Here is a 16,468-nt window from a genome sequence, read left to right as displayed (position 1 = left end):
ACTGTGCTGGTCACAAAGGAGATTGAGTTTCTGCTCAAATATCATGCTGTTTATATGACCCAAAGTTGCACCTGAGGTCTGGATGGGCAGTGGTGGTAATTAAAGGATAGACTGGGCAACCTTTGTGCCAGTGGGACTTCATTTGGCCAGCAGCCTCACAGGAAGCAGCAGGGAGTAAGAGCCTTTTTGTGGTGGTGTTCTGACAGCTTTTCCAGGTCCTGCTTCTGGGGAGGGAGCTGTGGAGGCAGATGTGAATGGGGAGCAGGTCAGGCACCAGGCTGGCTGGGAGGGGGAACCTTCCAGGCACAGGGGCTGCTGGTACTCAAACCAGAGGATTTTCCTAACTGAGATGGAGCAAGAGTTTGTTACTTTTAATTTGGACAGGACAAATATAACTCTGGCCAGAAGTGTCATTGAACCAGACATCTGTACCTTTCATCCAAACAACTAAACAACTGTCCCACTGCCTCTTCCTGGAATGGGTGCCCGCCAGTCATCCTGTCCCTGCTTTGCATGGATTCAGACCTAGCTGTGTTTTCCTGCCCTGGGTTGCTTTTCCCTGTGCAGGGGTTGCTGAGCTGTCCCTGCTCTTTGGTGGCACGTGCCTCCAAAACGCCTTGGGAGCACTGGCAGGGCTGTTGTGTGGTGTCAGGTCAAGTGGGCACCGTGTGCCTGCACTGAGAGCTGCCTAAAGCTGTGGCAGGTACTGCAGATTACGAGCCATGGGCAAAGGGGGAAGGCCTCTTATTTCTTATTTAACAGTGCAAGGCTTTCTCCTGAGTGAAAGAGAGAGTGAGGGTAATGCCTCTTTCAGGCACAGAAAGGCTTGTATCCTCTGTTGGTTTTAAGGAACTCAGGTCATCTACAGGCTGTAAAACTGGGGCTTTATCCTCAGGAAAGCCAGGGCTTAAATGTTGTTGGATTAGTTGTATTAAGAAGGTACCCACTGTAGCTTCTGCCTATCACCAGTGTGTGCCCATCTTGACATGTATAGGAGGGTCTGGTCTTGAGGGAGTTCATCTCTCCTGGAGAGACCATCATGTCAGTGGGCATCTAAACTTGGACTCACCAGAAATCTCGTCCAGGTTTTTAAAATCTTGGACCGTGGAAGATTTTTTTTTATTTTTCCACTGCAAATTTAAAACGACACAACACAGGACTAGCACACCATCCTTCCTTTTACAGGGATATTTTTCCTTCCAAACAAAAGGATTGCCTGTGCTGTTTTGTTCTGTGCAATATTGAGCATTAAGAGCTTGCTGATCAAGAAGCCGAGGTGCGCTGGCAGAGCTCTTCCCTCTCACCAAGCCTGGCTGTTCTATATTTAAATGTCTGCTGGTTTCTTGCCTAATGTTAGCAGCCTTACCTGGGTGTGGCATGTGTGTATCTGCTTTTGAAAGAGGCTTTGAACCAGGCTCATCAAAACCAAGGTGGGGAGAGTTAGAGCACAACCCCGCTTGGGCCCGGCCCTACGCGGGTCTGTGGGTCCCGAGCTGAAAGGAAGATTTTTTGAGGCAGACCAAGGATGCTGCTCCAGCCACGCCAGGGAAAAGCTGAAAATCTTCAAGCTGGAGTCATCCTGGTGGGGTGTGTTAGCAGCTCTGTCACTGTGGGGTCCTTCTGAGGAGGACGTGCAGCTGCCCCTCTGCAGTGCCCGGGTGTGTGGCCGCAGTCCGGCTGCCCAGCGATGTCCCCTCCGCCACCTCCGCTCTGTTCAGACCAGTCTCAGCCTCAGACTGTTCATAGCAGAGGGTTCCTGCTGCTCTCTGACACCAGGGGAGGACAAGCTGAAGGAGCCAAATGTCGGGTTCAGCGTGCAGGGGGTCAAGCAGCACTGTGGAAGCAAGGAAAGTCTCTTCCTCCCTGATAACTTCCCTTCACCTCCAAACTAAAACTTCTCCACAGCTGTGAGATCAAAGGGAAAGTGATGCCGAGCTGCTGTCTGCTGTTATGCAAATGAGACTTTATCTCATGGCTTTCCCATGAACCCCAGAAGATGTGTGCAGCAGAGCACCGTCAGTGCACGTTAACTGGCAGCCAACAGCAGAACTGCCCGGTTTCCTCACAGCTCACAGAATTTGCATTGTATTAAAATAGTTCAGATTTTTTTTCACTAGCACTGTCTCCTGTTCCTCTTCTCCCCCCTCCCCCCCTATTTCTGCTTCAGGCAAAAACTGAGGGCTGAATGCTGACTAAACCAATTGGACTGAGAAACCCGGGGTTTTAGTCTTGAGCCTTTTGCAAAGCCAGGGGGGCCCTCTCAGGGCGAATAAAATCCATACGAGCTTTTCCTTCTGACTGAGCTCACGCAGACTGCCTAATCAGGAGCTGATGCTGTCTCAGTTGTGCTGTGGGAAAAGCCTCTGGTCAAAGGCACTTAGATCCTTTTTGGTGTAAGAAAACGGGGAAAATCCACGGAAACATGAAGGAGTGGGAGACAGCAAAGAGGAGGCGAAGAAAACGCAGCTGAGATGCTTGTGACATTAGTGGGATCAGCAGTAAATCCGAGGAGACATATGGAATCACAGAGGGTTTTATGGTTAGGGCTAATTTTTTATGGGGTTGTAATAAGCACAATAACTTGCTGTAAAGTAATTTTTACAGTTATGCAAACCATGTTTCATCTTCTAATTAAAAATGAATGGGTTTTTTTCAGATCACAGGGAGGCTTTTCTAATGGAGAAAATATTCTAGACTAGCCTATTTATCTGTGACTTCTACTACTAGGAAATTTTACTTCTTCCAATATTTTGTGGAAATATTGGAAATATCCTGCCTGTCTGAGGATCACCCTTTTTTTTTCCTGACCCTTTATTTGGAACGTTTGACACTGTGTGTGCATGGAGGGTAGACAGAGCCTAACTGGAGTGAGGGGGAGGAATGGGGCTGCTGAAGGGACTTCCCACTGGTCAAGCCACCACTGCACCACAGAGCATGTTCCAGCCTTGACTGCAGTAATACAAGTGGTGGTGATGATGGAGAATTGCTGCTCCCCATAGCCCTCCCTAATTATTTATCCTTCCTTCAATGCAGTTATAATTGGATGCCAAAGTCTCCTTTGTCCTACAATCCATAGAAATACTGACTCAGTAACACCTCTGGGAAATCCCATCACCTGGCTGTCTCAGCTTCTTCATGTGTAAGACAAGTGTTTGTAGTTGGTGAAGTCAGTGAACTGATGCCTCCCAAACTCTTTGAAGAAGGAGTTTTGCAGACCAGCTTATTTTCAGTTGCATGATCCAGTGCAAAACTGAAGCCTATCCCTCTTTGCAGGCTGCTTTACCTTGGTAGAAATTCCAGGACCATAAGTGAACTAGCAGCTGGAAGCTTATTTGGAAGGGGTCAAAGCCTCATGGAAAGCCTGTGGAGTTGCAGCTGGACTGAAGCTGTGCTGAAAATGGGCTCTTCCCAATTGGATTAGGCTAGTTCAGAAAAGTGAGGTTTTATTCTGTAGCAAGGATGTCTTCAAGAAGGTTTTGATGCAAGTGTATCAGATTAATTGTTGTTAATTAGCTGTTCCTGTAACTGTCCAGAGGAAACGAGCCCTCAGTCATTTAGTCCCTTTTGAAAATGAAAATGTTGTCTTTAACTGCCTGGTAGTCACAGGGTGTGATTATTCACACAGCATTGTTTTTGTTCCTGGACCTCACCTGGAGCTCTGGGAAGGGGAGAATTTGCAAACACTACATAAAAATCACCCTAGTATTTTCACCCATGCTGTTTTCATACAAAGGCAGGGGCTGCTTTAGAGAACTAAAATTACCTGTGTGCTGTGCAGGAATGTAAACATGGGCCAGTCTAAATGCTTTTCCCAGGAAATGTTGAGCTGGGAGAACTGTGGCCTCAGTTGAAGCACACAGGTCAGGATTTAGAGACTTGGAGTCCAGCTTTGGAGTTGTTCCTCATCTCTGTGGCCAAACTGATTCTCACCTGGCAGAAAAGGGTGTTTTAATCACAGTAGTTTTTCCTTCTTGGCTTCCAAATGTCAGTGAAAGAACATCAGTGAGGATCCAGCTCTCTGCTTTGGGAATTTACACCTTTCTGATCCCTTTGTGCTGAAGCAAAAGGTGGGGAAGGTCCGTGCTGTGAGTGCTGGAGCTGCCATTCCCCACATCCTGCACAGCTGAATAACGAGTCCTGGAGCTGCCTCCTCCTGCTCTGGAGGATCAGACAAATCCAGAACGAGTTGTCTTTCCAGAGAGGTGAAGTTCCTTAGGCTGCTGGCTTGATTTTTGTGGCTGTGAGTGCTGCCTTGGTTGTACGTAGTTTTCCTTTGGCGATCTGTACCTGTGGTGGGATAGATAAGTACAATACACTGCTGGAGCCATCTGACATTTTGTTTCCCCACCAGAAAGACTGGTCTCTTCTGTTTTCTGATCCTGATTTCCCCTCCTACAGCCAGCCTGCTCTGTAGAGCTCTCTGGGCTCTGTTTTGTTTCCTGTGTTCTTGTGCACACGTTTACAAACACAGCAACTACAGGGAAGGTGTTCAGAGTAATATCAGTGCACGAGTGCCCCCATTATTAACTTTCACATTGTAAAAGAGTCACAGCAGGGAGTTTACAAGGCATTTTCAGTTCAGGTTAACTATTACAAGGTGAGTTTAATTGCATTCATTATTGGCTTAAGCCTCAGTGAAGGCTGGTCACAGGCACAGTAAGGGTGATCCGCCCACCTCAAGCATCCTGCAGGACTTTGGTTTGTAAGCAGCAGCTCAGATTTTCTTTACACCAAAAGGTTATATACCATTGTGACCAAACCCTTTTAAACAATCACTCGTAGAAACCATAGAATTGCTTTGATTCAAGCAAGGGTTGGGTTTTTTCATTAGCTTAATGTAACTGAGAAGATTTGAGCCAACCTTTTAATATCTTGACACCGAGGCCACCAACAGCATCCTGGTTACTCCAGTTCCTTTTTGTTGCCTCTTGGGCAAGTGGAGGGCCAGATCATGGTGGCATTCCCATGTCACCTGCAGCCAGGGACTGTAATCCTGCACCCTCCATACAAGCACTGCTGTCTGCAATGGAAAGGAAAGGTCAACATAGTGAGGCCAAGACTTGTTTTCCAGACAAGGATATTGTCCCTCACTACAAGGGAGATCCCAGGCAGGTTAAAAGATGGCTGCTGGGATGTTTTATGCAGGCAATAACTTAAATCCTCACAACCTGTCCCCCTTAGTTATTGCTTAAAAAGCTTGCTCTCTCTTATTTCTTTAAGGAATAATAATGGACCTGTTAAGCTGGAGAGAGAAAACCACCCCCTCATTCAGAAAGTAGTGCCAGAGAGAAAGAGAAAGAGAGCAGGCTGGCTTTTAGGAGAGATATTTAGTCATTGTTCTCTGCAGAAGGCTGGCAGGGAACATTGCAAAGTTCATTTCCGAATCAGAGGAGCGTGTAAAGACTGCTTGTTTTACTCACTACATTAATCGTTCTTCCCATATTACTCATAATATTAAAACACCCAAGTCACTTCCCTGTGTACCAGAGACATTTAGCTGCCAATTTTCAAATAATCGTAAATTGAGTGTGTCTGTTGGAGCCAGCCAAAACAAGCAGGGTGAGATCATGAGTGTGTGTCTGTGCCCGTGGGTGGAGGGGGGAAAGAGGGGCTGCTGGGGTGGGGGGAGTGGGTAAGGGAAACACCTTCAAAAGAGAGAAGAGGATAACGGTTCTTATTTTTTATCTGCTTCTGGGTTTCTCCACAGTGCATCCTATCCTTCACCTGCCACTTTTAATTTCCTTTTCCCGCAGCTGAACGTGGCAGAGCTTTCCCAGCAGTGCCTCTCTTTGCTGCTGTGTACCTGCATTTTGAAGCTCTCGGTGAACAGTGGTGGGTTTACCTCCCACCCCAGTCCTGTGCTCCCAGCAGGCACTGGAAGGGACTGTTTTACCTGGGAAGGTTCAGTGTGGGTGCCTGAGGGCCCCAGGCACACAGTGCTGCCTCCTGGCACAGCTCCTGCAGGGACATCCCCTTGCAGGGGGAGCAGCCCCACGGGGCTGGATGTGGCCCTGGAGCTGACCAAGCCTACAGGAAAGATGGAGAGGGACTATTTACAAGGACGTGTGGTGGCAGGACAAGGGGGAGTGGCTTCAAACTGACAGAGGGTAGGGTTAGGTTAGATGTTAAGAAGAAATTCTTCCCCGTGAGGGTGGTGAGGCCCTGGCACAGGTTGCCCAGAGAAGCTGTGGCATCATCTTTATATTACACACGGGGTAAAGTCAGACAGAAATAACTTCATTCCCACCACTGGCACTGACTGGGTCACTTCACTAAGAGCAGTCATGTTGGAATCCATGTAGCAGTACCACGGGCAGTGGAGCAGATAAAAGCTGCTTTTTTTGTGTGTTAGTGTCAGGAAGCTATAAAAGCATCTGTGTGCATGTCAAATAAAGGCTGAGCTCACCCTGCACAATGTTCTTAGTCACTAAAAGAAGCTCCTTCTACCCCAGCTGAAACCTAAAAGACCTTAATGTTTTGGGGACTTCCATTCCATAGTTAAATGTGGTAGAAGTTGCTAAGCAGTTACAAGAGTGGAGGAGTGTTTGAGAAAAGGGGGTGAGCTGACAGATGGAGGGACTGTGTGAGTCTTCTTTCCTTCTGGAGTCAAAACTGTGAGGCTAAAAAAGGTGGCACTGAGTTGGGGAAGGAGGCTTCTCCTAATGCTGGAACAGGTTTAGTCTCACTTTTCTCTGGCACTGCTTCACCTTTGTCCTCAGACCCAAGCTCAGTGAATTAGGGTGATGTGTCACCACACTAATTGTTTTCAGTGTATTTCAGGAGCATTTCAGAACTTCCTTTTGAAGCACACACTCATTTCAGTCATCCTTTGAGGTGCAGTCTTGTTGAGGTCAGGGCCTCAGTCAGAGACCATTCAGTGTCTCTGCTTCAGCATGTGAATTGCCAGGTACCTGCAGTACCTGGCAGGTTTTTGTCTTTCAGCATCCTGGAATTCTTAGGGCAGGTGGCCAGAGACAGGTTGGGTGTGTGGCTTTGTACTGAGCTAGAGAGTTCTGTGGTCTCAGTCCTGTCATTGATTGCACCTGATTGCAGCAGAAAGTCATCACCTCTGAGCAACATCTGCCTCCAGAACAGTTACAAATGGCACTGAAAGCGAAAATGGAGCATTTTTGTCGGACAGATGGTTGGCCTGTGCTGAGCACGTCGCTTCCTCTCCTGCTGTCCCCCTTAGAAACTCTTAACCTGTAGTTCTTTCAGCACAGCCTTGTCTTTGCTTTAGCTGAAGGGTAAATCTTTGAGAAATGACTGAGTGGTAATAGGAAACAGTCTTTGTAACCAATTGCCCCGTTTCTGTTGTTCCGTTTTCAAAAATGAATGAGAGACGGGTTAAATGGACTTAAAATACATAATTAAATAGTGCTCGTGGGGGGTTAAGAACTAAAAATTCTTGAGATTGCATTCTAGAAAAGAGATGCTATATTTAGGGGTAAAAGTTCAGGTATAGTGTCTAGCCTGTATAAATGATGATTTGTTGATAATGAAATCAAATAACCACAGCTCAAACAAATATATGCCAACAATGCTGGGAATATCATCACTGGTCTCATAGCAAAGCTGTTAATTGTCTCTCTAGTGAGCCACAGAGACAAAACTGTATTTCAAAATACTTCAAATATACTTAATATGCAAATATAGTAAAAGTTACACTTAAGATTCTTAAAATACCTAAAATATTTAGACCTAAGTTTTCTGAAATTACTGATTTCAGATGTGCAACTGTTAAAGCTATGAAATTGGAGCAGAACAAAAAGAGCTGATTTTCAAAGGTGTCATCTCTTTTCCGGGCAATAATTCCCTTTAGGGCATGGATGGGGTACCAGAAGTCACCTATGACTTCTAAAAAAGGTCCTGCAGTGTCTAGAAAGAAATGTTGAGCTCACTGTGGAAGTGAGACCCTTCTGAAGTGTTTCTGGTGCTGATGCCTCCTCGTGTCCTCTTGCAGCATCCACAATGGAGTAATAGCGGTGTTCCAGCGCAAGGGGCTCCCAGACCATGAACTCTACAACCTCAACGAAGGAGTCAGGTAAGAGACTCGGCTCTGGCGGGGTGTTGTTGGCAGCACTTGCACTGTAGAGCTCCTGCAGCACTATTAAGGTGGTTTTTTCCCCCCCAGTGGTGGTTTTTGAGTCAGTTTGGCCTCAGTGAATCGCTGTTGCTGACGTGTGTCGACACCTGGCCGTGCTCTGAGAGCTGGGCTGGGTTCCTCCTGCAGCAAGGAATCCAGCCAAGAGGGGGAGGCTTTATTTCTGTCTTGATGTGCTGGTTTAAAACTGAGGAAGGGAAAACCTGGACCCCTCTAGTGATGCAGCCCTGTTCCACTGCAGTGATGCTGCCGTTTCCATAGGCCAGGCCTGGCTCTGAGCTGCTTCCCTTGCATCCCTGGAGGAGGGAAAGCCTCCAAGCACTCAGTGGGACATGGCAAGGGAAGATGTGCTGCCTGGTGGTCCCTTGGATTTAGCTGCTCCTTCCTCACAGCCTGAACATGTGTAGAAGTTACAAAGCTGTCTTGTCAACATTGGTTAAGGTTCCTATTCCCTTCTCATACTATGATGGCACTGTTTGCAACAGACTAAATGCACACCAAGAGGTGTATAATGGGAATTTTTTTCTTTTTAAAAAAAGGGGGGGGGGCAAAAATCCTACCATTCAAGTTATTTCAGGTATAGTTGAAGAGTTTACCGAGAGATAAGCTGATATCTGGATTTACAGCACTTCACTTGTTACTGCTTTTTTAGCACTTAGTATTGCTCACCAAACCTTCTCTGGCTGGCGAGGGCAAGGCAGCAGATTTTCTTGTAGAAATTTGTCCTAGTGCTTTGTAAAATAAATGGTGGAGAAGAATCTGCACTTACAAAAAGACAGACAGCTTATTTCATTCCCTGACTGTCTTCAGATAAGAGCCTCAGTTATTCCCTTTCCCTTACTGCTTATTCCTCCTCTGTCTGGGCACTGGAGTCTGACAAAATCCCCAAAATATCCAGATATTCTGGGTTTATCTGTCCCTGTCTGGTTCCCAGTCTGGGGTAGCTGGCCTTTAATTGTGGGAATACCTTAGAGAAGTCCAGACAAATGGCATTGGGCCTGTGTTCGCTCTTCTTCCCTCTCTTTGTCTTTTTAAAATGAAAAGAAACGTACTCAGTTATTTCTTGCTTCTCTGGGGAGAAAATGACATCCAGAGAATAGCTTCTCTAGGATGGCTGTCAGTTAGCCTGATCCTTCAATCATGCTGAGGTAGTTATTGGGATAATGGTTAATCATCATTACTGTAAGTGCAGTTAGGATTCTTCAGCTTTATCTGAATGACAAAAAGCAGTAGTTCTGGGCTGAGATTTCCTGGCCCAGTGCATTTGCCTGGTGAGGGACAAAGAGGAAGGATTGTCTGCTGCTGTGACAGAGGCTGATGGCATCTTGTACAAACCAACAAATAGAAGACAGATAGAATTGTGCCCATATTTTGCTTGAATTTACCTGGGTGTAGACCCTGCACCTTACAAAACTGTTGTGTTGAATTTATTGCAACACCCCATGCAGCTGAACAGGCAGCTGACTACAAATAGACTGATTTTTAGGGGTTTTTTTCACATATCCAGCCACAACCTCTTTCCAGAAGCTGCTGCACTCCTGCTGTGCACCTCATTTTAGTCCACAATGTTTTAGGACCTGACTACTTGTACCCAAAGCCCTTTTGCCTCACTTAAGTTCAGCTCAAAACTAAGCTAAGAAATTACTGATCTGACACATGCCAAAAATACCTGTCCTACTGCTACTGCTGTTTATTTCAAAATAACTTTCTTTGTGGTCATGTTATTATTGAGTGCAAAAATATCAGATTCATTAGCAAGACCTCAGAAGTGGAACAAGTGTATGCTTGCCTTATGATTGTTCTAGGTGCGTTCTCCCCACAACTACATAATGAAAAAAGAAACACACAGCCATTATTTTCCACTGGGCAGCACTCAGGTAAACGGTTAATATTAGTTAGTTACTTTTTCTAACAGTTACAGGACAGTAAAAGATGTTATTTTATTTTACCACTTTAATTACAACGGATTCTGGAATACTTTTCATAATATAAACCCCTGAATGTCCAAGTTGACTCCCAGCCCGAGTGTAAATATTTGAACAATATTTGCTCACCATTGTTTTGGCTCAGGAGTGTCACCTATATTGTTATGACACACATGCAAATAAATACATAAAACTTCCTTTTCTGAGCACACATCTCAAGGCTTTGAACCCTGATGGTTTAAGGAAACATCAGTGGGTACAAATCTATACAGTACCACTTACTTTTCTTCCAGATTTGGCTCATAAGAGCTGCCACTTGTCTGTACCTTTTGACACTATTCTTGCAGTCCTCTGGTGTTAGAAAGTGGCCTTAAATATGCGGTTTCACAGCACTCAGAATCCCTATTGCCAATAAAACCAGCGTGGGATTTGAGTTTCTCTCACGCTGCTGTAACTTTTGATCCAAAAGCCAGGCAGTAGAAATCTACATTTGTATATGTACTGTTTAGTTTTCCCTTGGTGCAAGTGTGTGATGCTTGTAATCCAATAGTGGTCCTTTTTTATTTCATGTACCATTTCAAAGTGTTTGTTTTGACCACTTGTAAAACAAGGAAGAAGAGGAAGGAAAAGGAAATGCAGTGGAAGCAGGATGTCCTGTATTAAAGCTAATACATATTTATAGCTGCCTCTTTTCTGAGTTTCAGGATACTGATTTGATGCAAACAAAGCACATTTTAGTGGCATTTCCTCTTCAGCAGCAAGAGTTCAAACCCAGTCAAATCACTTGTTTCCATGTGCTTCATTTAACTGTATTGAGTAGTTATTACACAGTGTTAACCTTTCCATTCTGAGTAATGTTGCAAGAGTTAATTTCAAAATGAACCAAAAAAGCAGCAGCAGGAAGAAAAATAGTCATGAGCTACTTTAGCATGTTTTATGTGAATTTATATTTTCTTAATTTATTAATTCATTAGATAGGCAATGAAGACCTGATGCCAGTGGCAGACAAGAGTGGCTTAAAAATTAGATGTATTTGAAATGAGCCCTGCAGTCTGGTCAGGGATCTCTTTCAGGTTTAATCAGATTTTCCCCTGGATTCTGCCATGGTGTCCACATGTCTAAGGTTGGTCAGTAATTGGAATTATCCAGGATCTGACTGATTCCTGTTAAATGAAACGAAGCAAGGGTGAAAAAGAAATCACAAGCAATGTCCTGGATCCAGTTTTGTTGGGGATCCCTTTTAAATGAATACATACAAAAAACATCAAACCCCAGTGTTCTGATCTGGCCTGAGGGCCTCACTGTTTCACTAGAAATCAATTAAGTAGCTTGAAGGACCTTTATTATTAGGGATTCAAAAAGCAAGATGCATTAATTGTGCTGTCAGTTCTCCTGCCCTGTGAGCAGAGATGTTGTGTGGCCGTGGTGCTGCTTGGTGTGGTGCAGTCCAGTGCATGTAATTAACTTCAAACAGGTTGTTTAGTTCATTCACAGCTGAAAGAATGGAAATGTGCTGGGGTTTTGTTTTATCTGTCTATCTGTTTGGTTTATCTATTTGGTTTATGTCTACTTATTGCTGGATAAGTAGAACTTTCTTTTTTTTTTTAATTTCCTGTCCTAAATGCCAGGAATTATCAGTAGAACCTAAAATATGAAAAGAGAAGGTATTTGCAAGGCTGTGTTCAAGGCAGTGAGGAATCCAGGTGGAGCTGCCAGCTTGAGGAGAGGGTAGGAAGTTAAGGAAATGTCAGCAGAGAGTATCAGCATTGTTTTGAGACAGTGGCATGAAGAGATGCCTGGGAATAAATTCTCTCTTGCAGGAGAATTCAAAACTGCAACTTCCTTGTTATTTTAGCCTAAAAATAGTTTCTGTGTCCATGTTCAAAGCAAGATGAACCTTTAGTGCCATTGCAACCACATGCCAAAGGGTCTGGCAACCCAGTGGCTCTTCATGGCAATGAGAGACCTGTGGGTAAAGCCTGAGCTGGGTTTTAGAATTCTTGTCTGTGGATAGTTTGTCTTAATCAATCAAGTTTCAAGCTGAAAAGGATTTTGATGCCTGTGAGCATCCAAAAACCCCTCTTCTTTTTGTTTATTTTTTCTTTCATTTCTGCCTGGAGTGTTTCCACAGGGTGCTGTGGGGTCAGTGTGGACATGTGCTTGAGGATAAATAAATCAGATACTCTATTTCAGCCTGCTAGAGACTGACCTGCTCCTCTTTGCCCTGAACTTTCAGGAGCTCTCGAGAGGCTGTGCCAAAGCATCTGTTGCAAAAACATCAGAACCAGCTCCTGTAGACTTTCATGGAATTGGTTTGATGTCTCTTTGTTTACTGGTAAAATAATTTGATTAAGGAGTTATTTGTCAGTCAAAGACATAACACAAAGAGATAGATGACAAGCTACTGAAAGTAGAATTTCATTACTACCCTAATTACAGTGGGTGTTTGGATTTTAAATCAAATTTGACCTTATTTCTTCATGGGACCTGAGGTGGTCACACAGACAGGTTTTCAAAAGAGCTCCAGGCCAGACTTGCACGTGTTCAGAAAACCCAGCTGGGGCTGCATTTCTGTGAGGCCTGAGCTGTCATTTATGCATTTAAATAGTGACCTGGCTGCAGAGAACTAATATGTGAGACTTAAATAACACACAGCTTTTTAGCAATGTAATGAGTTTTCCCTGGATACAAACAGTGAGCTCATGGACTGAATTGAATTAAATTTCTGGATTTGAGGGTTGTTTGTGGGATATATTTTTTTTTTAGTTTTGTTTGCTCTTCAGAGTAGCTTTGTAGGTTTGAGTCTGGAGGAATCACGAAAGGCAGAGCTAAACTGTTCAATTCCTGCCTGCTTTTTCCCTGAAAGCATATAAAACTTAAATTGTTGAGTCTCCTGAGTGGAAAATTGTGGCCCTTTCAGTGAAAAGTTTCACACCAGCAACAAAACACACAGAGTATCATCCCCCTGCAGGTTTCTCTCCAAGTATTTTTTCACAGCTCTGTATTTCACCCTTATGCAGGACAGGGATGATTTGGCTCTTTGAAGACGACGGCCAAGTCACGTGCCCAGTTTTTGGCTCAGAGCCACAGATGGTCAGAGGTCACCAGGAGTTCTCCCGTGTCACCAGGCACCAGTGAAGCCCTGGCACTGCAGGGGAACAACTGGAGCATTTTTAAAAGGGTTGGATGCAGGATGGAAAGCGTCCTCTTTTCATCAAATATTAAATTTCCTTTCCTGGGTGTTTGTGCAACTGAGCCATCCAAAACCACAGCAGATATTTTCCAACACACAGAAAGGCTGGTTGGGAGTCTTGGTATTTGTTGATCCTGTTGGCCCTTTTTGCAGTTAGTCATTATTGACAGGCTCTGTGCTCATACAAAAATATTTTGCTGTCAGTGACTTCCCCTCTCTCATGCAGTGCACAGCTGATCACACGGATTCTTTTCTTACTCTTTTCAATACAGGCAATTACTGAAAACAGAACTGGGATCCTTTTTCACTGAATATCTGCAGGTAGGCACGTGCTTGCTTTATTTAAATCCAATTTTGTTATGTGCTACTGAGCAAAATCATGTCACCCACTCTAAATGCTGATCTGGAGACCCTTGAAACCATTCAGAGATGTGCACTGGCTTCTCTGAGTTTTTGTCATTTATGGGCTAGTAAGATTTGGATTTTATATATAAATATATATAATTAGATAGTGAAAGCCTGAGCTGCCCCTGTATTTCTGTATGACATTGCTGTCTTTCAGCAGATTTCACACATTCTCTTTTTTAACTTAAATTTTAAGTTCCTGAGTAAACCACTGAAGTTCCTTGTAGTACAGTTGCTAGGAAAGACATTTAGCAGTAAGTACCACTGTCTGTTTTTGAAGCAATATTCTTTTTGCTTCTCTAAGATAGAGTCCATGTTTTGAAGTTTGAGAAGCACTTTGTACTGCACAAAATACATTCTGTGTCCTGAAAACATCATCATTTGACGAGTGTCCCAGGTGATTTAAGCAGGATGGACACAGGAGGAGCCCTCTGATGATTGATCATTAAGATAAAATAAAAGATCCCCCTCATTGTCAAAGGTTAGGAATGAACAAAATGTGAAATGTGATGGCTGCAGGGAAGTGCAGAGTTGAGTAAAGGTAGTCTGTATTTTATTTACAGAATCAGCTGCTCACAAAAGGCATGGTGATCCTAAGGGACAAGATCCGGTTTTATGAAGGTAACTTGGCTTTTGAGCTGTGTCTGTCACAGGAGTTCTAGCAAATGCATTCTGGAGGCAGTGGGATGCTTTCCATTGTCTTCCTGGGACTATGGATTAGCGTGTAGGAATCCATTCCTACAGCCTGTTGTATCCTGCCTTGGTGTTCTCGTGAGCTTTCATCAAGGGGAGGTGATTGCCTGGAGCAGCATCCAGGGGGTAAAGGAAGGATTGCCTCCACCATGGACACCTCCTTCAGTTATAGCCTGCTTAATGTTCAGGAAAAGTGGAAAAATAGACTGAGATCTCTTAGGAAACAAAAAAAGGAGCAGGAAGATCCCAGTTAGTCAAAGTATCTCAGTCCAGAATAATGCAGTAGGTTGTTTTAAGAGCTTCCATAAATGAGGTAAGACACTGTCTCTTCTCAGCAGTCACTTTATTTGAGTGTCTGCACCCTCTGGAGGTGTCACCTTATGGAAGTGGACGTGAAGGATAAACCTCCACCTGATGGGTTGTTTTACAGCCGCCCCTGTTTTGTGTCCTGTGCATTTAGATGTGCTGTTAAATATGCCAGGTTGTGCCAGGGGAAGCTTAGATCTGATATTGGGAAAAATCTCCTCCCCAAAAGGGTTGTTCAGGCACTGGAACGGGCTGCCCAGGGAAGTGGTTGAGTTACCAGCCCTGGGTGTAGATGTGGCACTTGGGTACGTGGTTTCGTGGTGGCCTGGGCAGTGCTGGGGGAATGGTTGGACTTGATGATCTTCAAGGTCTTTTCCAACCTCAGTGATTCTCCTGATTTTATACATCATCAGGTGTGAAATGGTTTGGGAGTATCTTCAGGAATTATTGCCCATGTAAACAGCCTGAAGACCTTTGGGAAGTTAAGTTCAATTTTAAAGAAATCCATCTCTCCTCTTTCAGAGCTGCAGCCATGATATCACTTAGTTTAAATAAACTGCTCAAGCAGGAGCTTGGAGACAACCATTTCCATTAGTCTCAGCTCTCTGTAAATCCTGGATGTGACCTTTCATTGCTGACAGTACCACTGATCAGATTAAGATGGTGCTGTGGGACCCAGTTTTCCTGATGAAGAGACAACAGCCCTGGACACCACAAAAAGAGAACCAATTTCACATTAAAAACCCCAAAACCCACAAAAAGAGTACTGAAACTCTTTAAGCTGAACACCAAATTCCTCAGTGGTATAAAATAACAGCTTGGAGAGCACAAGGGGAGCTGTAAGGATCTCGGGGCCTTCACAGCTGCTTTGTAAATCACAAAGACAGTTGGATTTTAAGGATCAGATCATCAAATGAGAGACCTAGCAAGGTCCAACCCTATTTTTTTCTGATTTTACTGATTTTGAAAATCAAAAATTCTTTATTTGGTGTTTGAGATCAAAGCTGAGATGAAAAACTGAAATGTGAGACCACTGAAGGGCTTTCAAATGTAGGAACGTGTTTAGGAAATACAAAATTTTAGCAAACTGTTGACTTTAAGCTTATGTTGTTTTTTTGATTTAGTGTGTCCTTTTGTGGGTGCCCCCTTAAAATATGGTCAGAAATTCTGGTAAGGTGGGGATTAAACAGGGACACCTTCCACTAGCCCAGGTTGCTCCAAACCCCGTCCAACCTGGCCTTGGACACTTCCAGGGCTGGGGCAGCCACAGCTTCTCTGGGCAACCTGTGCCAGGGCCTCCCCACCCTCACAGGGAGGAATTTCTTCCTAATACCTAATTATTTATTCTTACATTTCTTTCAGGAGTTTCAGTTAACTTTTAGAAGCCCCGTGAAAAGTGATGCATGCATTTTTTATGTCATACAATATTGATTATATTGTGCTTCATTAAAATGAGCATTTAGAGTAACCCAGTTTCCTGGAATCCAGCAAATGCTTATGGTAAATGTAGGGACCTTTGCCTGATAGTAAAAAAAAAAGATATATTTTTGAAAGGACATGTAAGTCCTGTTCCTTCATGTGAAATCATCAGCAAAGCATAGGAATTCTTCCATGACCCTCAATAAAAGGCCTGCCTGCCTAAGGCATTTAACACTGCTGTACAGAAATCCATCACTTCACAGAACAAGCTGCCCACAAGGTGGAATAAGTGTGTGACAGTAAAGGCATGTTTCCCTCACCAGGGTAATTTGACTTCATAAAATTCTAGCAGCAAGGTTTGGAAAGGACCAGATTTGTAAGGGCTTCGTTTCTACTTAACCTCAACTTGTGGGCAACTAACAT

General features: G+C 44.2%; 1 protein-coding gene across 2 annotated transcripts in view; it reads left to right on the top strand.

Annotated features, from left to right (window-relative positions):
* PRR5 (proline rich 5) overlaps positions 1 to 16,468 on the top strand; it is a 74,359-nt gene that overhangs the window by 33,087 nt on the left and 24,804 nt on the right. For both annotated transcript variants that reach the window (XM_039386206.1, XM_039386205.1), the window contains exons 4-6: positions 7,964 to 8,044; positions 13,495 to 13,543; positions 14,191 to 14,248. In XM_039386206.1, the coding sequence (XP_039242140.1) occupies positions 7,964 to 8,044; positions 13,495 to 13,543; positions 14,191 to 14,248 (188 nt within the window). The remainder of the gene's footprint in view (positions 1 to 7,963; positions 8,045 to 13,494; positions 13,544 to 14,190; positions 14,249 to 16,468) is intronic.

The sequence above is a fragment of the Pipra filicauda genome, unplaced genomic scaffold (assembly GCF_003945595.2).
Source record: "Pipra filicauda isolate LSUMZ 115617 unplaced genomic scaffold, ASM394559v2 scaffold471_size599564_pilon, whole genome shotgun sequence".
Classification (NCBI taxonomy): Eukaryota; Metazoa; Chordata; class Aves; order Passeriformes; family Pipridae; genus Pipra; species Pipra filicauda.
This window is presented reverse-complemented; position numbering and strand designations above follow the sequence as displayed.